The sequence below is a fragment of the Phragmites australis genome, chromosome 2, assembly GCF_958298935.1.
Source record: "Phragmites australis chromosome 2, lpPhrAust1.1, whole genome shotgun sequence".
NCBI classification, from domain to species: Eukaryota; Viridiplantae; Streptophyta; class Magnoliopsida; order Poales; family Poaceae; genus Phragmites; species Phragmites australis.
The window spans coordinates 36,977,242-37,002,080 of record NC_084922.1 but is presented as its reverse complement, the minus strand read 5'-3'; the positions used below and the strand labels follow the sequence as shown (position 1 = coordinate 37,002,080).

The 24,839-nt window shown below is 53.1% G+C and overlaps 1 protein-coding gene, 1 non-coding gene and 1 pseudogene across 2 annotated transcripts; 1 reads left to right on the top strand and 2 right to left on the bottom strand.

The window, feature by feature from the left end:
• Positions 1-731: 731 nt before the first annotated feature.
• On the top strand, positions 732-14,329 carry LOC133908630 (elongation factor 2-like). The gene is made up of 6 exons (XM_062350743.1): positions 732-776; positions 991-1,065; positions 6,072-6,141; positions 6,228-6,640; positions 6,756-7,340; positions 12,518-14,329. The coding sequence occupies exons 2-6, from the start codon at positions 1,045-1,047 to the stop codon at positions 13,967-13,969; spliced, it is 2,541 nt and encodes an 846-aa protein (XP_062206727.1). The 5' UTR covers positions 732-776; positions 991-1,044; the 3' UTR covers positions 13,970-14,329.
• Positions 14,330-14,548: 219 nt separating this feature from the next.
• Positions 14,549-23,265, bottom strand: LOC133906512 (hexokinase-9-like; annotated as a pseudogene).
• On the bottom strand, positions 18,928-19,067 carry LOC133910347 (small nucleolar RNA Z247). Its single transcript, XR_009908517.1, has one exon. It is a non-coding gene; the product is annotated as a small nucleolar RNA Z247 (small nucleolar RNA).
• Positions 23,266-24,839: the final 1,574 nt, after the last annotated feature.

The window sequence follows — 24,839 nt, the reverse complement described above, 5'->3', positions numbered from 1 at the left end:
GTGAAATCTCAATATTCACCATGTGTTTATCTGATCTTCAGTGCTTCGAGAACATGCCGCAACACGAGGTCCTGAGCCTACTCATTCTTTGAAAATCCTTTGCCAACCTGAAACGCCCCAAGCGGTCTTATAAATTCGAAACCAAGCAATTAAGGCTTGCACCAGTATATTATCATCTTCAATGCACAATCAAGCAGCACATCGAGGCATCCGACAACAGCAAGGTCGAGCACCACGCACCATGGCACCAGACCACCAGCTCTCCACAGCGCAGTGGGCGAGCCGGACATCAGGCCTGAGACACGGCACCCACTGTCTAGAGCTTTCTCTGCCGATCGCTTGACGCCACCAGCCGCCTCCGCCTTGCGCTGCCGGCGTCCTTTAGCCGCTTGACAGGAGAGTTTCTCGTCACAAGCAGGCCTGGGTGGCCTAAATGGAACGGTGGATTCAGACGTGGCGGCGAAAACCTGCAGCCTATGCTACTACGGGAGCAGAGGCGATCGGCGCTCGGCAGTGGCGTTGTGGGCAGTGACTGCGTCGAAGCGGAAGTGGACAGGGATCAACGGCGGCCTGCGGCGAGGCGAGGATAGAAGGTCAGGAGCGACGTGAGCCGTTGATCTCCGATCGGACGAATCTCCGCGGTTTCGTGGCCGTTAGGAAACAGCTAACTTGGCTGCTACGTTGCGTTGGCTCATAAGTACGCGGTCAGAACGCAGTCCACTTCACCGCTCGTCTCATCATCTGCTCTGCTCTGCTCCTCAGCTCAGCGGCAGCAGGTCGCTTTTCCCGTTCTTTTCTGAACCGAGATATGTCTCATTTTTTCTTCCTGTGTGTGACGTCCTACTTCTTTTTTTTTGGTGCCTGTTGCTTCTTCTATCTTTGGTGATGTTAGTTTGTGGTGTTTTGCTTCACCTGTCTGTGCACTTCCTGACGAATCACTCTAGCGAAATTTCGCTTAATCTCACATGCTCTTACGGTCGATGTTTGCAGGAGGGACCCTTTCTTTTGCCTTAGTTCTTCGCGTGATCTTTCGGGGCCTCCAAGATGGTTAAGGTCACCGTCGACTGTCAGCCGAGCTCCGGCTCAACGCGGGCGAGGACACACGCACACACACGAACGCGAACACAGGTGGACACGGTGAGCTTTTTGCTGCAAACTGCGGCATCTATTCTGTGTGTCTATATCGTTTATTTAACAGCAAAACGGAGTCCACTAGATCCTAACAACTCGGCCACGAACCCACTCACGATCCGGAAACGATGCGCGCCATCCCACGCTCGCCACAGACCCGGTCCTCGCCGCAGCACGCCTCAGGTTCTCCACACTCGCATGGCTCTCACGACACAGCGTGAACCACACGTGCAACACTACTCTTACTGGAACAAGAAGAAACTAAACAAGACTAGATTAAACTACACTACTCCCTCTAATCTAGTTGTGACTGGTGTCGACGATGCCGATCTTCGAGCGCAGGTTCTGAAAACGCACCCGGCCAAGTGGTTTTGTCAATATGTCCGCCAGCTGATCGTCGGTCTTGATGTGCTGAACGGCAACCTTGCCGTCAGCGACGCACTCTCTGATGAAATGGAAGCGCATCTCAATGTGCTTGCTTCGGCCATGAAAGACCGGATTTTTGCAGAGTTGAATTGCCGACTTGTTGTCGACATGAAGGGTGGCAGCTTCAGGTGTCTTGCTGTAGAAGCTTCCAACGAGCTGCCCTAGCCAAATCCCTTGACAAGCAGCAGTGCAGGCAGCTATATATTCAGCCTCACATGAAGAGAGCGCCACCACAGCTTGCTTCTGTGACTGCCATGTCACAGGTGAACTCCCAAGGAAGAAGAGGACGCCGGAGGTGCTCTTTCTGTCATCCATGTCCCCAGCCATGTCTGCGTTGCAGTACCCTTCAATCTTGAGTTCACCAGCCCCTTTCACATAGCTGCAACCGTAGTGCACGGTGCCAGCCACATAACGGAGCAGATGCTTCACTGCACTCATGTGCTCAGTGGTGGGAGCCGACATGAACCGGCTCACATATCCAACAGCAAAGCTAATGTCCGGTCTTGTATGCACCAGGTACCTTAGACTTCCAACTATGCTGCGATAAAGTGTAGCATCAACAGGAGGATTGGAGCTGTTCTTACTTAACTTCAGACGTGTCTCCATGGGCAATTGGACCGTGTTGCACCCGTCCATCCCTGCCTTCTCCAGAAGCTTCGCAGCATAAGCTGCTTGGCTCATGGTGATCATCCCGGGCAGCTGCTTGACCTCGATGCCGAGGTAGTAGGTCAAGTGCCCGAGGTCGCTCATCTTGAATGAGCGCATCATCTCCTCCTTGAAGTGACCAATTTCAACCGGGTCAGCACCGGTGAGAATCAGGTCATCCACGTACACACCCAGCAGCAAACGGCCGCGCCCAGTGCCTCTAGTGTAGACTGCGTGTTCTTCAGTGCACCGCTTGAAGCCGAGCCCCATAAGCGTCCCGTCGAGCTTAGCGTTCCACGCTCGGGGGGCCTGGCACAGCCCGTAGAGCGCCTTCCGAAGCCGGAGCACCTGGCGTTCGCGTCCAGGGACGGCGAACCTAGGAGGTTGCGCGACGTAGACTTCCTCCTTGAGGTCACCATTGAGGAACGCAGACTTGACGTCGAGGTGGTGCACCGCCCAGCCTTCATGCGCCGCCACAGCAACCAGGGCGCGCACGGAGTCCAGCCGCGCCACTGGGGCGAACACCTCGTCGTAGTCGACGCCGGCGCGCTGCACGTACCCCTTCGCGACTAGGCGAGCTTTGTGCTTCACGACAGCACCACTTGCGTCCTTCTTGAGCTTGTAGACCCACTTGAGCCCGATGGGGCGGTGACCTGCAGGTAAGTCCACCAGCTCCCATGTGCCATTGTCAACAATGGCGTCCAGCTCCTCCTGCATAGCTGCTCGCCACGCTTCATCGCGTTCGGCCACAATGAACGACGTGGGTTCCTCAGTGGCGGCGAGATACAGCTCGTCGGGGGCGATCTCGTGCGGTGGAGCAGAGTCGATGCAGTTCTGTATGCGCCGGAAGCGTCGCGGTGCACCCTCATCGTCGATGTCGAGGCCGTCCGGAATTGTTGTTGGGGGCGTGGCGAAGACGACCGGCGAGCTTGCAGGAGTTGGCGCGGCGTTCGGTGAGGCGGCCTCGGCGTTCGCCACGTCGACGTGCGTCTCGGGCGTTGTGTCATTCACCGCGTCCCCCGAGAGAGTGACTGTGTACTCGACGGTGAAGTCACTTCCCCCGGCACCAGTGTCCTCCCAGTTCCATGCCTTATCCTCGTCGAAGATGACGTCCCTGGACACGTGCACGCGGCAGCTCACAGGATCATAAACCCTGTAGGCCTTAGAGCCGTGCTCGTAACCCAGGAACACCATGGGCACACTTCGATCCTCCAGCTTGTTAGTGTGTGGCCGTGTCACCTTGACATGTGCCAGACACCCGAATGTACGTAGAAAATGTACTGCAGGTTTTGAACCAAACCAGACTTCATATGGTGTTTTACCTCGGAGGCTTCGAGTCGTCGAACGGTTGAGGATGAACACTGCTGTGCTCACTGCCTCCCCCCAGAACGAGCCCGGCATCTTCTTTGCCTTCAACAGACAGCGTGCCATTGCCATCATGGTCTGGTTTCGGCGCTCGACGACGCCGTTTTGCTGAGGTGAGTACGGCGCCGTGAGCTGACGATGAACTCCCTTGGACGCACAGTACTCGCCGAACGTGATCGACGTGAATTCCCCGCCGCGACCGGTGCGGAGCGCGCGGAGCTTGCGCCCAGTTTCTACCTCGACGCCGGCCTGAAACTTGACAATGGCACTGGCTGCTTCATCCTTGCTGCGCAGTAGGACAAGCCACATGTAGCGGCTCGCGTCGTCGACGAGGAGAAGAAAATACCGCTTGCCGCCTGCGGTCGCCGGCGTCACAGGACCACAGAGATCCCCGTGCACCAGGTCAAGGCGCTCCTTCGCCCGGTACCTGGCCTCCAGCGGGAACGGAGCGCGTCGGTGCTTGCCGGCGAGACAGGCGTCGCACAGCTGCTCGATATGCTCCACGAGTGGCAGGCCTCGCACGAGCTCGCCACGAGCCATCTTGCGGAGGGAGTCGAAGCTTTGATGGCCGAGGCGAGCGTGCCAGCGCCACGCATCCTGGTCGCCGCGAGCAAGCAAGCACACCGGTTGTGCCAGTGTGAGGTAGAGCTTGTAGAGCCGGTTCGCCGAACGATGCACCTTGGTGAGTAGCCGTCGCTGGCGATCACGAACACGCAGCACCCCTTTGTCGATGTCGACCTTGCAGCCCACTTCGTCGAGCTGGCCGAGGCTTATTATGTTGTTACGGAGACGAGGAATGTAGTAGACGCCCGAGAGCGCCTGGTGGCTCCCATCCTTGCACGCGAAGACGACAGTGCCGCGACCGGCCACGTCGACGACCGAGGCATCACCAAACTTGACGGCGCCTGTGATGTTGTGGTCGAGCTCGGAGAAGGCCGCGCGGTTCCCCGTCATGTGATTTGAGGCTCCAGTATCAAGGTACCAGACACTCTCCTCGCATGCCTCGGTGCCCAGCTGGACACGCGCGCGTTCTTCATTGAGGAAGACGTGGCCGCCGACGCAGTCCTGTTCAGGCCACCCGGGATCGGACAGGGCGGCGACCTGAGCCATCAGCAGGGTAGGCTCGTCGTCGTCGTCCGCCTCCTGTGTCAGATGAGCCTCTCCCTTCGCCTCGTCGTGCTTCTTCTTGCGGCAGTCTCGGGCAAAATGCCCTTTGATCCCGCAATACTTACACTTGTCCTGCTTCGTGGCCTTGCGCCCCTCACCAGGGGACTTTGCAGCGTTTCCGTCGCGGACGCCGCCCTTGCCAGATCCGATCGGCGCCTTGCCGCGAATGGAGGAGCCACTGCTGGACCCCCCAATGGAGAATGAGCCCTCCTGCTCGCGCTTGCGCTGTCGCGCGTTCCAGGCTTCCTCGGTCAGGTAGAGGCGGCCTCCCTTCTCGCGCACACCAGTGGCGCGCGTGTACCGCTGCTCGACGGCGCGGATTCGCCCGGACACCTCCTCGAGCGAGAGCGACGAGACGTCGAGGAGAGTCTCGATCAAAATGGTGACCTGCATGTAGCGATCAGGAACAACTTGGAGCAACTTCTTCACCACCTCTCCCTCGGAGATGTTGTCGCCGAGCGTGCGTAGGCTGCTTGCCAGCCCGGAGATGCGATTGGTGAAGTCGTCAATGGACTCCCCTTCCTTGAACTCGATGTCGCCGAATTCTTGCCGCAGCTGCTCCGCGTTCGCCTGGCGAACACGCTCGACCCCGATGCGCACGACACGGATGGCGTCCCAGGCCTCCTTCGCCGTGGCCTTCACGGCAAGCCGCGCCCACATATCCTGTGGCACGGCGTGGAGGATCGCCGAGAGCGCGAGGCGGTCGGCCTGCTCGTCTGCCTGCCCAGGGTCGATAGCCGCCCACAGCCCTTGCGCCTGTAGATTCACCTTCATCACCAAGGCCCACTCGGTGTAGTTCGTGCGCGTCAGTGTCGGGTAGACGACGGAGCCGGTTGCTTCCTTCACGACACGCTCGACGACGACCTCATGGCGAGTGCGCGGGCGTCGTGGCGGTGGCGATGGAGAACGACGCCGGCGGCTTCCCTCCGGAGGAAGCGACATCGTCGCAGGCCAGGAACATAGTGGCTCTGATACCAATTGTCAGCCGAGCTCCGGCTCAACGCGGGCGAGGACACACGCACACACACGAACGCGAACACAGGTGGACACGGTGAGCTTTTTGCTGCAAACTGCGGCATCTATTATGTGCGTCTATATCGTTTATTTAACAGCAAAACGGAGTCCACTAGATCCTAACAACTCGGCCACGAACCCACTCACGATCCGGAAACGATGCGCGCCATCCCACGCTCGCCACAGACCCGGTCCTCTTTCGCAGCACGCCTCAGGTTCTCCACACTCGCACGGCTCTCACGACACAGCGTGAACCACACGTGCAACACTACTCTTACTGGAACAAGAAGAAACTAAACAAGACTAGATTAAACTACATCGACGAGCTCCGCGCGAGTATGGACAAGAAGCACAACATCAGGAACATGTCCGTCATCGCGCACGTCGATCATGGTCATTAGTCTAGTTCTTTTTGCCTGTTCCGCATCACATGTTTGCGCGCGCCATTAACTGTACCTGTGATTGTGACTTGATCACAGGAAAGTCAACGCTCACCGACTCGCTGGTGGCTGCAGCCGGCCTCCTCGCGCAGGAGGTGGCCGGTGACGCGAGGATGACGGACACCCGCGCGGACGAGGCCGAGCGCGGCATCACCATCAAGTCAACGGGCATATCCCTCTACTACGAGATGCCTGAGGAGTCCCTGAGGCGCTTCGAGGGCGCGCGCACCGGCAACACGTACCTCATCAACCTCATCGACTCGCCCGGGCACATAGACTTCTCGTCCGAGGTCACGGCCGCGCTCCGCATCACTGACGGCGCCCTCGTGGTGGTCGACTGCATCGAGGGCGTGTGCGTCCAGACCGAGACCGTGCTCCGGCAGGCTCTCTCCGAGCGGATCAAGCCCGTCCTCACCGTCAACAAGATGGACCGCTTCTTCCTTGAGCTCCAGGTGCTCATACATTCTTGCATGCGTTCGTTTCCGTGTCCGGCTGTGTTCTGGTGCACTGCGCGCCAGTCACTGGTGACCACTGTACTTACACTTACATGTGTGTGCTGCTGTGCAGCAAAGCGGCGAGGAGGCGTACCAGGCGTTCTGCCGCGTGATCGAGAACGCTAACGTGATCATGGCGACGTACGAGGACAAGAATCTGGGCGACTGCCAGGTGTCGCCGGAGAAGGGCACGGTGGCGTTCTCGGTGGGGCTGCACGGGTGGGCATTCACCCTGTCCGACTTCGCCAAGATGTACGCGGCTAAGTTCAACGTGGACGAGGCCAGGATGACGGAGCGGCTGTGGGGCGAGCACTTTTTCGACTCGGCCACCCGCAGTTGGTCGACCAGGCAGACGGGCTCGCCGACGTGCCAGCGCGGGTTCGTTCAACTTTGCTACCTGCCCATCCGGCAGATCATCGAGGCGTGCATGAGCGACGACAAGGAGAAGCTGTGGCCAATGTTGCACAAACTCCGCGTGGCGCTCAAGGCCGAGGACAGGGAGCTGTCGGGGAAAGCGCTCATGAAGCGCGTCATGCAATCATGGCTGCCCGCTAGCTCTGCACTGTTGGAGATGATCGTCTTCCACTTGCCGTCCCCTGCCATGGCGCAGCAGTACCGCGTTGAGACCCTCTACGAGGGGCCTCTCGACGACGCCTATGTTAGCAAAGCTTTCAGATAAGCTTGTCACTGGTTTCAGCACTTTATTTGTTTTCCTATTCGCTAGGCTCGGTTGTTAAGCTGAGCGAGTCTTTAGGATCTGAGTCGTGCGGGTTCACGGCGAGATCGCGTAGTGTAGCGAGTCGTGCGCTGGTGATCCGATCGTGTGGGATGGCACACGGCGCATTGGATTTCTGGCGCGCATGGCGGGGTCACAACGGCCACGAAGTCTTTCGTTTTCAATAAAAGGAAGAACAGAGCACAGAATAGCAGTGTGAAAGTTTAATGCAGCAAAACCCCTAGTTCTACTTGCCTCTCGCGTGTTCACAGTTAGCCAGAACCTTTGTGAGTTAGTGTTCTAAGATTTCATTTGGTATCAGAGCCAGCTATGTCAGGACGTGCCCAACGTACGTCCCCGCCGCCGCCGCGCCCGACAGGGCAGCCGCCGCGTTGGTCCCGGACGCCGCCGCGACAGTCGAGGACGCCGTCGCGGGCGTCAAGGACGCCCCTCGGGCATGGGCGCAGGCAGTCTGCCTCACCTCCTCCGCGTCGTGATCGTCACAGGAATGGCGACCGTGCACTCGCAGTCCGACGCGTAGTGAAGGAGGTGAGAGGATCGGCTTCCTACCCAACTCTCACGAAGACGAACTACGGTGAGTGGGCTCTCATGATGAGAGTCATGCTGCAGGCCCGCGGCCTCTGGGACGCTGTCGAGTATGGCGACGCCGAGTTCCAGGAAGACCGAATGGCGCTGGAGGCCATTCTCAGGGCAGTGCCACCGGAGATGCTGCCCACGCTCGCCGTCAAGGAAACCGCGAAGGAAGCATGGGAAGCCATCAAGTTGATGCGTGTCGGGGTCGACCGCGTCCGCAAGTCCAAGGCGCAGCAGCTGCTCAAGCAGTACGACGCCCTCGCGTTCAACGATGGGGAGACCGTCGAGGAGTTCTCACTCCGGCTCAACGGCGTCGTCACGACGTTGGCCACGCTCGGCGTCGATCTGGAGGAATCCAAGGTCTGTGAAAAATTACTTCATGCAGTTCCTGAACATCTCACCCAGCTCGCCATCTCTATCGAGACTCTGCTCGACTTGGATAGCCTCTCCTTGGAAGAGGTTACCGGGTGCCTTCGCAATGCAGACGAGCGCATCATCGTCGGCAAGGCTGCGGCGAATGGCGGCAAGCTGCTTCTCACAGAGGAGCAGTGGACGACGAAGTTCAAGGACAAGCTCGTCGGCGAATGTAGATCGTCCAAGTCCAAGCCCAACGGCAATCGCCGCCGACGAGGTGGGCGTAAAAAGAACGAGGGCAGCGGTCGTGATACAGATCGCAGCAACCGCGACGGCCGGGACACGCGGGAAAATCGCGACAGCGGCCACGACAAATGTCGCAACTGCGGCCGCACGGGCCACTGGGCCAAAGATTGTCGCCAGCCCAAGCGTCACGCTGAGGCCCATCAGGCCCACGGAGAGGAGGACGACTCCGAGCCCACGCTGCTGATGGCCCATGTTGTCGAGGCCGCTGCAGCCCTGGAGATTTCCAACCGCGCTTCGTCGCCGGCGCCACCCACCTACATCGAGCTAGACGAACCCAAGGTCTTCGCGCATCTCCACAAGGAGGACACCATCGACGGTGGCCTTTGGCACCTCGACACCGGCGCCACCAACCACATGACAGGCATCCGTGCTGTGTTCGCCGAGCTCGACCTGGCCGTGCGCGGCACGGTGCGCTTTGGCGACGGCTCCGTCGTCGCGATCGAAGGGCGTGGCAAGATCATATTCGTGTGCAGGAATGGCGAGCATCGCGCGCTAACTGGCGTCTATTACATCCCCAGGCTGAAAGCGAACCTCATCAGCTTGGGCCAGCTCAATGAAAATGGCTGCGACGTCCACATTCGCCACGGCATATGCGCGATCCGCGACCCCGCGGACAAGCTGCTCGCTCGCGTTCGACGCACGCGACACCGGCTTTATCTGCTCCGACTTGAAATTGGGCAGCCGGTGTGCCTCTCGGCGCGTTCCGAGGAGGCTGCCTGGCTATGGCATGGCCGCTTCGGGCATCTGCATTTCGACGCACTGCGTCGCCTGGCGAACAAGGACATGGTGCGTGGGCTACCGGCGATCGACCATGTCGAACAACTCTGTGACTGCTGCGTCATCTCCAAGCAGCGGCGCACGTCATTCCCTCGCCGCTCTCTGTTTCGCGCGGAGGATCGATTGGAGTTGGTCCACGGCGATCTGTGTGGGCCAATCTCACCGCCGACACCGGGGAATAAGAAACATTTTCTGTTGTTGGTGGATGACGCCAGCAGATACATGTGGATTGTTCTGCTCGCGAACAAAAGCGATGCTCCGACCGCCATCAAGCGTTTCCAAGCTGCAGCAGAAGGCGAATGCGGAGCGAAGCTCAAGATTCTCCGCACCGACAATGGCGGCGAGTTCACCTCCGTGGAACTTGCCACCCACTGCGTCGAGCAGGGCGTGCAGCGCCACTTCACCGCCCCATATTCTCCTCAACAGAATGGGGTGGTCGAGCGCAGGAATCAAACCATCCTCGGGATGGCGCGGAGTCTGCTGCGGGCCCGCAATGTGCCGGCGCGCTATTGGGGGGAGGCTGTAACCACCGCCGTTTTCCTTCTCAATCGCGCGCCGACCAAAAGCCTGCAGGACAAGACGCCGTTTGAGGCCTGGTTCGGCCGCAAGCCGGCCGTCGGCTTCCTCCGCACATTCGGGTGCCTCGCCTACGTCAAGGACGTGCGCCCTCACCTCACCAAGTTGCAGGATCGTAGCAAGGCGATGGTGTTCATCGGATACGCTGACGGCGCCAAAGCATACAGGGTGTTCGACCCGGTGACAGGCCGGGTCCAAGTGTCGCGGGACGTGATCTTCGACGAGCGCGCTAGCTGGGATTGGAATTCAACGGCCGGGGATGTTCCCGCGGTTTCCAGTCCATCTGATTTCTCGGTTGAATATGTTGTTACACAGGCCACACCGGCGTCATCAGACCGAACTTCGCCGGGGCCGCCTCCGTCGCCATCGACGATCGCTTCTCCAAGTGCCGCGCGCGCTCCGTAGCCGGTCACTCCGGTCACGGTGCCACGGTTGGTCTCCCCGCCAACTGCTCGGGACGACGACCTGGATGCAGACCACGATGACTGCCCCGTCCGCTACCAGGCGATGGGCGACCTGCTCGCCGACGCACCCACACCGGGCCAGGCGTCTCGGAATCTGGCTGAGGGGGAGCTGCACCTTCTTGCTGCTGAGGAGCCAGTGACTTTCGGCGAGGCTGAATGTCACCAGGAATGGAGGCAGGCGATGCTCGAAGAGATGGCCTCGATTGAAGACAACAAGACATGGCAGCTCGTGGATTTGCCACCCGGACACCGGCCGATTGGTCTAAAATGGGTGTTCAAAATTAAGAAGGATGCTGGGGGCCGGGTGACGAAGCACAAGGCACGCCTTGTGGCGAAAGGGTACGTGCAGCAGGCCGGTGTAGACTTCGACGAGGTCTTCGCTCCCGTCGCGCGACTGGAGTCCGTGCGCATGCTGTTTGCGCAGGCGGCACAAGCGGGGTGGGCAATACATCACATGGATGTCAAATCCGCCTTCCTCAACGGTGAGCTCACCGAGGAAGTCTATGTGTCTCAACCTCCAGGATTCGTGGTGGAAGGCCATGAACAGCAAGTTCTCAGGCTCGACAAGGCGTTGTACGGACTGAGGCAGGCGCCCCGCGCCTGGAACGCCAAACTCGACGCCAGCTTGCTCTCGCTCGGGTTCAGGCGCAGCGACTGCGAGCACGCGGTCTATAGGAGAGGAACTGGCGCATCCCGGCTGCTCGTGGGGGTATATGTGGACGATTTGGTGATCACAGGCAATGTGGAGACGGAGATCGGAAGGTTCAAGGCGGAGATGAAGTCCCTGTTCAAGATGAGTGACCTCAGACTCTTGTGTTTTTACTTGGGGATCGAGGTCGAACAGATGGCGGGCGGGATCAATTTGACGCAGACGGCATACGCTCGCCGCATCCTGGAGCGCGCCGGGATGCAGGACTGTAACCCCTGCGCCACGCCGATGGAGCCACGCCTCAAACTCAGCAAGACGAGTACTGCAGCGCCGATGGATGCCACACACTACCGAGGAATCGTCGGGTGCTTGCGCTATCTGTTGCACACGCGGCCGGACTTGGCGTTCCCGGTTGGTTACGTCAGCCGCTTCATGGAGGCTCCTACCGTCGAGCATGAGGCAGCAGTGAAACGCATCCTACGCTATGTCGCGGGGACGACAAGGTATGGATGCTGCTATCAACGAGCTGAGCAGCCCGCCAAGCTGGTGGGGTTCTGCGACGCGGACATGGCTGGGGATGTCGACACGCGCAAGAGTACCAGCGGCGTCGTCTTCTTCCTCGGGCCGAATCCGGTGAGCTGGCAGTCCGTCAAACAGAAGGTGGTTGCACTCTCCTCATGTGAGGCGGAGTACATCGCGGCAACGACGGCTGCTTGCCAAGGCGTTTGGCTGACACAACTGTTGGAAGAGATTCATCAGGAGAAGCCGGACGCATTCAAGCTCTGCATCGACAATAAATCAGCGATAGCCCTCAGCAAGAATCCGGTGTTCCACGAACGAAGCAAGCACATCGCCACGCGATATCATTATATTCGCGAATGTGTGGCGGACGGGAAGGTTCAAGTGGAGTTCGTCGGCACTAAAGGGCAAGTCGCGGACATCCTAACCAAGGCGCTTGGGCGTGTTCAGTTTCAAGAGCTCCGAGCTCGAATTGGTGTCGCCGAGGTTGGATCAAAGTGGCAAGCTTAGGGGGAGTTTGTTAGCAAAGCTTTCAGATAAGCTTGTCACTGGTTTCAGCACTTTATTTGTTTTCCTATTCGCTAGGCTCGGTTGTTAAGCTGAGCGAGTCTTTAGGATCTGAGTCGTGCGGGTTCACGGCGAGATCGCGTAGTGTAGCGAGTCGTGCGCTGGTGATCCGATCGTGTGGGATGGCACACGGCGCATTGGATTTCTGGCGCGCATGGCGGGGTCACAACGGCCACGAAGTCTTTCGTTTTCAATAAAAGGAAGAACAGAGCACAGAATAGCAGTGTGAAAGTTTAATGCAGCAAAACCCCTAGTTCTACTTGCCTCTCGCGTGTTCACAGTTAGCCAGAACCTTTGTGAGTTAGTGTTCTAAGATTTCAGCCTATGCCACTGCCATCCGCAACTGCGACCCCGAGGGCCCCCTCATGCTCTACGTGTCCAAGATGATCCCAGCCAGAGACAAGGGAAGGTTCTATGCCTTTGGCCGGGTCTTTTCCGGCACGGTGGCGACCGGCACCAAGGTACGGATCATGGGACCCAACTACGTGCCCGGCGGGAAGAAGGATCTCTTTGTCAAGACTGTGCAGCGCACAGTCATCTGGATGGGTAAGAAGCAGGAGTCCGTCGAGGACGTGCCCTGTGGAAACACCGTGGCACTGGTAGGCCTCGACCAGTTCATCACCAAGAACGTCACGCTCACTAATGACAAGGAGGTGGACGCGCACCCAATCAAGGCCATGAAGTTCTCTGTCTCGCCGGTAGTGCGCAAGTCCGTTGCGTGCAAGAACGCCGCCGACCTGCCGAAGCTTGTGGAGGGGCTGAAGCGTCTCTCCAAGTCAGACCCACTGGTAGTGTGCACCATCACAGACACCGGCGAGCATGTCATCGCCGGCGTGGGAGAGCTCCATCTGGAGATCTGCCTCAAGGACCTGCAGCAAGACTTCATGAACGGCACCGAGATCGTCTTTGGCCCTCCTGTGGTCTCTTACCGTGAGACCGTCGTCGACAGGTCGTGCCGTACCGTGATGAGCAAGTCGCCGAACAAGCACAATCGACTGTACATAGAGGCCCGGCCACTGGAGAAGGACCTCGCCAAGGCGATTGACGACGAGCTCATCGGCTCCAAGGACGAGGTCAAGGTCCGCGCCAAGATACTATCCGAGGAGTTCGGCTGGGACAAGGACCTGGCCAAGAAAATCTGGTGCTTCGGTCCCGAGGCGACCGGCCCCAACATGTTCGTGGACATGTGCAGGGGTGTCCAGTACGTGGGCGAGATCAGGGACTCGGTGGTCGCCGGCTTCCAGTGGGCCTCCAAGGAGGGCGTGCTCGCCGAAGAGAACATGCGCGGCGTCTGCTTCGAGCTCCGCGATGTCGTACTACACGCCGACGCCATCCACCGCGGCGGCGGCCAGATCATCCCCACGGCGCGCCGCGCCATGTACGCCGCGCAGCTCACGGCGATGCCACGCCTCATGGAGCCCGTCTACCTCGTCGAGATCCAGGCGCCGGAGAGGGCGACGGGGAGCATCTACAACCTCTTGAACAAGAAGAGGGGCAGCGTGATCGAGGAGAGGCAGAGGCTTGGCACGCCACTGATCAACTTCAAGGCCTACCTCCCCGTGGCTGAGTCGCTTGAGTTCACCGAGAAGCTGCGCGCCGAGACGTCCGGCGAGGCGTTCCCGCAGTGCGTCTTCGACCACTGGGAGACTGTCAACTCCAACCCGCTAGATGAGAGTTCGACGGCGGCAAAGCTCGTCGGCGACATAAGGAGGAGGAAGGGTCTCAAGGACATGATGCCACTGTCCGAGTACGAGGATAGGCTTTGAGCTGCATCTTTTCGTCAGTCGTTTATTGCCTCTTAGCGTTTGTTAATTTCTGTTTCTGGTACTGCTAGTTTACACTGCAAACTTTTTATTCAGGTTGAGTTTAGCTGCGAGTTACGTTTAATGCCATTAAATTCTTAGCAGGCTTAGCAAATCGTTTTGGTCTTTGTTCACTAGGAAAAATTCAGCTGTAAGTGGAGTTATGCTAAAGCCTTAAATATGTCCACTGTGAAATAGTTTGTTCATTTCACCTTCTTATAACTCTCAATTTCGCTTGATTGTTCTTTTTGCTGAAGTAATCAAACCCATCAATCTATACCTGTCCTCCTGTTAGCGAGCACATTTGTAAAGGTCTATGCACAAATTAAAGCTGTTGACTATACAAGATTCTATGTAAGCAGTTTTGAAAGACTTCAAATAAATCTGAATCAGTTTTTTTTTCTGTAACTGAATGAACATTGCAGTATAAGACTGATACCAAATAATGGGACAGATGGATATTTTAACAGTCATAAACTGAAAGCTACTGAAGCAACTGTATACCTGCTATAGCCTCAGAATCCAAGGAACTATGAGCTGAAATTAGTCATCCTGGAGGCACTGAGAATAGGAGGCCGCCAAGAGAGCAGCCCCAGTGCCTGAGCCATCTTTGTCGGGTTTTATCACGACAGAGGATGCCACTTCCTCCCCAAGCAAGTCCCTCAAAGTGCTCTCCATGCACTGGCCGAAGAAAGTATAGTACTCGTAGACTCCGCCGTCAACAGCAATCCGGGGCTGGCACTGTCTCGCCTGATCTTTTTGAGGATGCCGTAGATCCTGGCAGCAGCAAGTCGTGCACCACGCCTGTCAACAACCTCGCAATCATCCACAACCAGTTTTCTTGTTTTGTGACAGGCGCTTTCTATCTGAAAACCAATCAACGAAAAAGGTTTTCTGTAGGGGATTGAACCAGTAGTAGAATAATTTAACTGTTAGACCAAAAGATGAATACCCCCAAGATTCCTTTCAGCTTCGTGCCTGTAAAACGGATTATTTGGGAAGCGTTATCACCTCTGGTCGAGGCCGCGTAATCTATTTATAGGAGCCGGCAAAACGCGGCAGGATATACAGGAGTTTGGTACATGGTGATTATCAGGAGCCGTCCACCATCAATACGCAAGAAACAAACTAACTATCTATACAACAACTAATCTATTGTTACAACAGATTACAACAACTCCTGCTAATCCTTTTCCTGCACACCAACAACCTCCGGCCTTCTTGTTTAACACCCCTCCTCAATCACAACTTCTCCAAGTTGAGATTGCGCTTGAACTCTTCTAGTTTCCGCACCGGGAGTGGTTTGGTAAAACTGTCAGCAATCTGATCCTGTGTTGACACCAATTTGATATCCAAGAGTTTCTGTGTAACTCTTTCTGTGACGAAGTGAAAATCTACCTCAATGTGCTTTGTCCTGGCATGAAACACAGGATTTGCTGAAAGATAAGTAGCACCAATATTGTCACACCATAGCCTCGCTGCTGGTGGACTCTTTATACCCAATTCTCTGAGCAATGTTTGAACCCACATGACTTCTGCAGTGGCATTGGCCATTGACTTGTATTCGGCTTCTGTACTTGATCGTGACACGGTGGCTTGTTTCCTGGCACTCCATGAAATAAGATTAGTTCCCAGAAAAACTGCAAAACCTCCAGTGGATCGTCTATCATCAGCACACCCTGCCCAATCAGCATCAGAAAAGGCACTGACTAACATAGACAATGACCTTTTGATTCTCAATCCTATACCACTTGTATACTTCAAATATCTCAGAATACGCTTTACTGCTGTCCAGTGAATAGTGGTAGGAGTATGCAAAAACTGACATACCTTGTTAACAGAAAAGGAAATATCAGGTCTGGTAAGTGTAAGATACTGCAGAGCACCCACAATGCTTCTATACCTTGTTGCATCTTCAGACCCTAACGGAGTTCCTTCATAGACTGACAACTTCTCTGTCGCAGAAAGAGGAGTATTTACTGGCTTACAGCTTTCCATACCCACTCGTTTTAGCAGATCAGATGCATACTTTTCCTGAGTAAGCAGTATCCCATCACTCAAATTTTTAACTTCTATGCCTAGAAAATAATTCAGATTCCCAAGATCCTTCAGAGCAAACTCAGACTGAAGATCTTTGAGCAATGCCACTGTAGCTGACTGTGAAGAACTAGCAACTATTATATCATCAACATATATCAATAGAAAAATTGTGACCCCTCCTTTATTAAAGAAGAACAGGGACACATCTGCCTTAGATGGCTGAAATCCAAGCTCTTGCAACTTGGTGCTAAGTCGAGAGTACCAGGCTCTAGGAGCCTGCTTCAAACCATACAATGCTTTGTCTAATTTGCAAACAAAGTTAGGCATTTTCTTATTCTCATACCCAGGTGGCTGTCTCATATAGACATCCTCCTCTAGAACACCATGTAAGAACGCGTTCTGCACATCTAACTGGCGAAGACTCCACCCTTTTGAAAAAGCTATAGACAAGACTAGTCGAATAGTAGCAGCTTTTACAACTGGACTAAACGTGTCCTCATAATCTATGCCATACCTCTGCTTAAAACCTTTAGCCACTAAGCGAGCTTTGTATCTATCAATTGAGCCATCAGCTTTCCTTTTAATCTTATAAACCCATTTGCAGTCAATAATATTTCTCTCAGATACTGGAGGAACTAGATGCCAAGTCTCATTTTTTATCAAAGCCCTGTACTCAGTATCCATAGCATTTTTCCAATTACTATCACTTAAGGCCTCATGTAAATCAGATGGTTCACTGGTAGTAGCAAGACAACCATACCTATACCGTATTGTTCCATCTGTGAATTGTTTGGGCTTGCGGATGCCACTCTGCAGCCGCGTTTTGGCACGTTCAGGTGCCACTGGTGGAGGCGGCGGCACGGGTTTCGGAGATGACGACGCTGAGTCGGTGCTAGCAGCTGGTTCAGCCGCAGTGAATCCGCTGCCCCCGCTGGGTCCAGGCGCCGAGGCTGATCCCCCGCTCGGTCCGGACGGAGGTGGGACAGATGTCAACTCCGGCGGGATGAGATCAGGCGCTGACTGCTGCGCCACCTGCGCAGGAAAATCTGCCGCCAATCCCGAAGCCAGGTCAGAGCGGCTGCCACCCGGATCAGCTCCGGTACGCGCGCCAACCGTTCCCTGCATGAAATCATGAACAACGCCTTCTCCAGTAGGAATATTAGCATCAAAATTAGCAGGATTTTCAGGACTATTAACCAGATCAGGACTATGCACTTGTAACCCCCTAGGTGAATTTAGTAGATGGGACGATAACAAGGAAATTTCCGATCTAAGACGAGAACCGGCATTATCATGAAGTTCAGAAAAAGGAAATATACCCTCATCAAAAACGACATCTCTGGAGATGTATAAACGGCCAGTGCTGATATCTAGACACTTGAAGCCCTTGTGGAGAGTGCTGTACCCAAGGAACACGCACCGTTTTGACCGGAAAGCTAGCTTGCGGGAATTGTAGGGCCTAAGGTTGGGCCAACATACGCAACCAAAGGTTCTAAGGGAGGTATAGTCAGGAGTTTGATGGTACAGGAGCTCAAGTGGTGTTTTGTAATTGATGACTTTGCTAGGAGTCCGGTTGATAAGATAGGCAGCAGTTGCAAAGGCTTCATCCCAATATTTCAGGGGCATGGAGGCGTGTGCTAGTAGAGATAGGCCAATTTCAACTATGTGTCTGTGTTTGCGTTCCGCAGCGCCATTTTGCTGATGGGCGTGCGGACACGAAACAAGATGGGAGATGCCGATTCTCTGAAAAAAAGAATGGAGACGCTGGTACTCGCCCCCCCAGTCAGTCTGAACTGCAAGAATTTTTCGATTGAATTGCCTCTCAACAAGGTTCTGAAAGTCATGAAATATTTGAAATACCTCTGACTTATGTTTGATGCAATAGAGCCATGTGAATTTACTAAAATCATCAATAAAACTAACATAGTAATTCTTCCTTCCGAATGAATCCGGAGCATGACCCCATACATCAGAGAAAATCAAATCTAATGGAGACTCAGATCGACTAGACGACTTTGGATATGGCAACTGGTGGCTCTTGCCTTGCTGGCAAGCGTCACATACAGATTCTGGACTGACATCACTAGAAACAGGAAGCTTATTATGACTGATGACTCGTTGGACGACGGGAATGGCAGGGTGTCCCAATCTACTATGCCACCTAGCCACGGATGGTTTGGTGGCACTGTGGACCTCCCTTCTTGACCGTGGGGCATGAACAAGGGGATACAGACCCCCTTCGCATGGACCTTCAAGTAGAGTTTTCTTCGTGACCTGGTCCTTGATCAAGAAAAAACCCGGATGAAATTCAAGGAAGGCAGAGTTATCAGTAGCAAGACGATGTACTGACACTAGATTTTTCTTGGCTTGGGGTACATGAAGAACATTCTGTAGATGCAAATGACAACTAGGGGTTTTAACAATTGCATGCCCAATGTGATTAATGTCCATACCTGCCCCGTTTGCAGTCTTGATCTGATCGTTGCCGTTGTACTTCTCACGGACAACTAGTTTGTCGAGCTCGCCGGTGATGTGATCGGTGGCGCCAGTGTCGGTGTACCAGTTGGAGTTCGCCCCGTACGAGTGTGTGGCGACCGAGACAGATCTCTCGTCGGGGACGAAGTCCTCATCAAAGCGATGCCAACAGTCGATGACGGTGTGCCCTTCTTTCTTGTAGAGCTGGCACTTGGGACGACGAGCGCCCCCGTTTTGGTTGTTGTTGCCGCCGGAGCGCCCACCGCCACGGCCCTTGCCATTGCCGCGACCACGCGGCGCGCCGCCATGGCCGCGACCACCGCCACTGGAGGTGCCGCGCCCCCTACCACTGCGAACAGCGGCGTTTGCCGAGGAGCCAGACACGCCGTGAAGTAGATCAAGACGGTTGTCGAAACTGATGAGCTGGTTGTAGAGCTCGTTGAAGGAGATTGGTTCCACACGTGTAAGAATGGCGGACACCACTGGATTGTATTCCATGTCAAGGCCAGTCAGGATGTAGGAAGCAAGTTCCTCATCTCCCAACGGCTTGCCGGCGGATGCCATCTCATCGGCCAGCATCTTCATCTTACCAAGGTACTCGGCCATCGACAGAGCCCCTTTGCGGGTGGTGGCGAGCGCGATGCGCGTATTGACTGACCGCGCCCGCGTTTGCGAAGACAGGATCTCCCCGATCGCAGCCCATACTTCAGCAGCAGTGTTCAGCGTGGCAACTTGCGTCAGGATGTCCTTCGAGAGGGTGGTCAGCAGGTAGCTGAATACCTGCTGATCCTGCGCGATCCATCGCGCATATTCCGGATTAGGAGCTTTCACGGTGTCTTCACCGCGCTTGATGTCGATCTCCTTGGCCGGAGGGACCGCCGTGCCATCGAGATACCCCTCTAACTGGGCACCTCGAATGGCCGGCAGGACCTGAGCCTTCCAAAGAACATGGTTGTTCTTGGTGAGCTTCTCGCTGACAGGAAAGCCAAGCGAAGGGTTGAGGAAAGAGGTGGTGGAGAAGCTTGAGCTCGCCATGGATGCGACTTCGAAGAGGAGAGGCTCTGGTACCATGTAAAACGGATTATTTGGGAAGCGTTATCACCTCTGGTCGAGGCCGCGTAATCTATTTATAGGAGCCGGCAAAACGCGGCAGGATATACAGGAGTTTGGTACATGGTGATTATCAGGAGCCGTCCAACATCAATACGCAAGAAACAAACTAACTATCTATACAACAACTAATCTATTGTTACAACAGATTACAACAACTCCTGCTAATCCTTTTCCTGCACACCAACAACCTCCGGCCTTCTTGTTTAACAGTGCCAACTGTCTTCAGATCAGGTTTTGTGTCTTGATACATCATCAGCATGTGAAGTGTACTGCAACGCATATCAATCCTTCGTGTTAGCAAAAGTTGTGTGAAAATAAGTGGTTAAGTTTAATTTGAAAAGCTACCAACTTGTGTTTTTTAATTGAGGCTAGATGAAAAACTAGATAATTAAAGCTCATTCTATCCATTTCAATCAACTTGCAGGATAAAACAAAAGCTTGCTACCCCGCAAAATTTCAACTGCAGGCTAAATCAAGGTTGAATGTATATTCTAGTATCAATGACTGGCGCAATATTTTGGTAAAATTTCTTCCAAACTAGCCACTGCTATGCATAAAAATATGCAGCTATTGTAACTTTACTGGTAACCTATCCATACAGCCTACAAGAAGTCAAGAAGTATCAGGTTCCAGGATTTTCTCGGTTAAGATGTTCATTAATTTCTATATTCATGTTGGTAGAATTCAGCTCAGTGGGACAGCAGGCCAACAGCGGGAACTTGTTTAGAGTTGTACGTAGGTAATAGGGTCTTGGAAGCCAATCACACATTTATAAGCAGTTCGAGAGAATATATTATCAAGGAAAAACTAGTCGGCTATAAGTTGAATGCCATACCTCAGGATATATGGGACTTCATGTTTTGGAGGCATATTATCGGCAAAAATTGAATCTTCCTGAGCCATTTTTAGCAAGACTCTTCGAACAATTTCCCCCATATACATGCCAGAAATCAACTTCTCACAAATCTGGCAGGACCACAATGCTACACAGAGTCATTACCCACAAAAGGGTGAAAGATCACAAACTCTAGCATGTGAAGGGCAACACCTGTTCACTAGGGTTCAAACTTTCGGTATCCAATGTTTGATCAAATTCTGTCAGTGGAAGGTGAGAGGACAAAGTTCCCCCATTCCATGTTTATCACCTGTTACAAAGCAAAGCCACTATTGTACACCCTCATGAACATTCCAAGCCTATCAACGAGGCATAATCGTGTAAGGCTGTCTTACTTTATTATCACCTTTCTTTGTTCATGCAAGACTACTTTATTATCACCTTTCTTTGTTCATGCAAGACTACAGTTAACACAAGCACCATCTTTTGTAGTATGCTTTTTACCTTGCAATCACGGTGCAGAAGTGAAGACACCATGCCTCCAGACTTGAGAACCGGGCCACGCCATTTGGGAATTGTGTGTACATGTTCTATGGATGCTGCATTAATACCAGTGCCCAGTATAACTTCAGCAATAACATCATTATCCACATATCTTCCAGCAGCCAATGTCGTCCCTACAGTATCGCTGACCTGCAAAGTAGCGTTTTATATTTCAATCTCTATAATGCAAGGCCAAGTAAGGTATGAGTGATGTACAGTAAATCTGACATCTTGTTTATGAACACTACTACTCCAGTTGAGCGTTATATGGATAACTTTTTTATTGATAAATGAAGTTTTATTGACTTTTATTGTTACACCAAGATGATATAACCGTCAAAGAGCATATTCCCGGTCTCTACATAACTAAGATGCATATAACCAAAAGAAAGAATAATAAATGACATAATAAATGACTCTTAAAAGAGAGTCACTACAAAGCGAGTCGAGAAGGTCAATCTGCTATGTAGACAACCACCCAAAACGGGTAAAGAGCTCACTAACCGTCCACTCCAAGTGTGCACACGCTATAGCCACCGAAAGTTATCGTTTCTAACGCTGCAAAATAGACCACGTGTGGAGTCACCATGTACAAGAAAAGATAATCTGCAAAGGAGAGGAATATTGTTTTTATTAAAGACAATATCATTTATGCATAGCCAGATAGATCAACAAAAGGCGACAATCGCTGCCATTATGTCAGCTTTCTATTGTTTATTTAGACCATAGAGCCAATTGCCAAACATATTAGTTGTGCTACACGGTAGGCAAATATTAGAGGCTACTTGAACTAGGAACCATGCTGATTTGGCAAAATGATAGTAAAAAGAAAGAGATGCTTAATGGTCTCCTCCTCGTGAAAAAAGTAACACTTTTGACTACCTTGCCATTTTTTTTTTAAAATATTATCATTTGTTAAAAGAACTCCTTTGCGCAAGTACCAGAGAAAAACTTTGATTTTTAGGGGGGACTTTTAATTTCCATATCAGCCTATTCTTGTTTGGTGCATTATGGCGGATTAGAGTGCGATATTGGACATTTACACGGAATTTTCCATCTTGTGATAGATTCAATCTGAACTCGTCACGCCCATGTGATAAAGAAATATGGCTTAGACGATGAGTCAGCTTGTTCCAAGTGTTCAACTTTGGGCCAACTAAGCACGACAACTTTGGAAGGATATTTCAGGTGGGTTTGAACTAAGTGCGACAACAGCTGTGTCCTCCTTGTTTCGCACAATGTTATACATTCTTGGATACTGCTCACTAAGTGGATCATTTTTCAGTCATTGATCCTCTCAAAATCTGATTTGAGACCCATCATTCATGACGAATGAACCAGCCGTCGCACCATATTTTTATTCTGGGCGAAAACGGCGGACGACTATTCGATCATGATGGATGGCCAAGATATGTCGTTGGCGTGTGCGATAGAGGCCGGGCTGGCTGAGTGGTGCTTTTCTGGGCTGTGGTCGTTGCTGGACCGACGTTATGGGCTGCTTAAATGGAGCTGGACTGCACGGCTGAAATGGGCTGTAATGCCGATTTTTGTGTTTTGTTGGACTTTTTCCATTTTAATGGGGTTTCCAGTGGTTTCTAACATTTTCTCTAATATATGCACTGGAATTAATGATGTTTACAACCCAAATAAATGATGTTTAATGCACAAAATTATGATTAATTCTCTGGATGAATTGGAACCAATGAGAAGATTTTTCTGGAGAATTTTACGATCAATTTATGTAGGTTCATAATTACTTTCTGACTAAAGTTGAATGTAATTATGCACCATTTTATGTGTTCACACAATTTGTTTTACCTTTTTTGCCCAACGGTGATGCGGATTAGAGTTTTAATTTTAATTTTTGCATGATTTTAATTAGGTCAATGTATGGTTATTTTTGTGCAAATTTATTCATGGTAAATTTCTAATCTAGCCCAACTTTTCACTCCAGCTCTTAACGCTTCCTCTGTTGCGACCACAGTTGATGGCATAGAGCAACTTACGGGGAATAATTTTCCCGTTTGGAAAGCTAAAGTGACTATTATTTTCAGAGTTTTGGACCTTGATTGTGCACTTAGGGTTGACGCTCCCACTTCTCCCGCCATTGATGTGGAGAATTATGATGAACTAAAGAAAACTTATGATGCCCTTTAAGAGAAGTGAGAGCGGTCTAACCGTATGTCTCTATATCAGAAGGTATAAGGGGAGCAATTCCAACCTCAGAAAAAGCTAAGACGTACTTGGCATCCATGGAGGAGCAATTCAAAGGGACCTCTAAGGTTTATGCCAATACATTGATTCAGAACCTCCTCAACACTAAGTACAATTATGAGTCTGACGGCATAAGAGAACATATTATAATGATGCAGACATTGCAGCCAAACTCAAGAGCATGGAAATGGAAATCTCTGATGATTTTCTTGTTCATTTCATTATGACATCTCTCCCTCCTGAATTTTCTCCCTTCAAGATTAACTACAATACTCAAAAGAAGAAGCTGCATTTCATCGCTAAGTACGACAAGATAGCGCAGAGGGCACCCAACGCACCTACTCCTTTTGCTTTTGTCTCTCAAGAACCTAAGAATGATGGATGCCACTTCTTCCATAAGAAGGGCCACTACCAGAAAGACTGTGTTAGTTTCCTGAAGTGGCTCGCAAAGAAGGGTAAGATTTAATAACATTCATTGACTTTTAAGGTATGGAAGGTGCCAAACTAGCTATTTCTTTATGCTTCAAAAGGAAGGCAAACCAACTATGGTGGCTTTGCCAGCAAGCAAGGCAAACAAGGGGAAAAGCAAATAAATCTAAATATAACCAATCTATCGCCTTTGATGACTTGGTCCGTCCATTCGCTCTAGGAGTGTGTCGGTGACATAGGAACCAGGGGTCCCCGAGTCCCGAGATCGAGACAGCAGAATGCCACGTGGCGCCTTCCCTCGGGGACCATCCCCCGAGGGCCGAGAAGAGCCCAGTTCCGGGAGGGGTGCTCGGGGCCATGAATAATGGTCCCGGAGTACCTGTAGTTCCTCGAGGATCCGAGAAGAGCTAGTTCTGGTAGGGGTGCTCGGGGCCATGAACAGTGGTCCCCGAGTACCCATAGTTCTCCGAGGACCCGAGAAGAGCCAGTTCCAGGAGGGGTGCTCGGGGTCATGAACAGTGGTCTCCGAGTACCCGTAGTTCCCTGAGGACCCGAGGAAAGACAAATGCAGGAGAGGGCGCTAGGGGCTAAGAACAGTTGGTCCCCGAGTACCCAGAGTTCACCGAGGACCTGAGAAGCCCCTTGCCGGTGGACCCCACAAGGGCTCAACGGTGAGGTGTCAATTGGTGAGAGGCCCGATGCTGTATTTAAGAGGGAACGTGGCCTGTCACTTTCAATCACTCCCCCCACGCCTGTCGTATTGAGTACGTCAGTCCCTGCCACCTCCTAGCTGGAAGGCGTGGGGATATTTAATGCGACAGGTCCCATCGCACGTCACCCTGCGGGGCCCATAAAGGAAACGGCTTGCAGATATCGTCGCTGAGCTCGAGGCACATCGCCTGCCCCCTGCTGTGTCAGATCTGCTCTGACCGAGAGAGCATGTGGGGCAGTTCGGCGGCTGCCCGGTGGGCCCCTTATGCATCTGCTAAGATGGGCGTAATGGGCGACATGACCGGTCGAAGGCGCATTTTCAACCACTTGTAACATCAAACTGCAGCCACATAACGGTTACTTTCAATTTATGGCTCATGGGAACTTGTTCCCCCGTTCTAGGCACGCCGAGCCTCCCCTGACAGGATAAAAGGGGGGGTGAGGGTGCACTACGGAGAAGAAAAAAAGGCTGAG

Coding starts and splice junctions, on each gene's coding strand:
- LOC133908630 (XM_062350743.1), top strand. CDS start 1,045: ATGGTTAAGGTCACCGTCGAC. Junction 6,142..6,227: donor CATCGCGCACGTCGATCATG/GTCATTAGTCTA, acceptor ACTTGATCACAG/GAAAGTCAACGCTCACCGAC. Junction 6,641..6,755: donor GCTTCTTCCTTGAGCTCCAG/GTGCTCATACAT, acceptor GCTGCTGTGCAG/CAAAGCGGCGAGGAGGCGTA.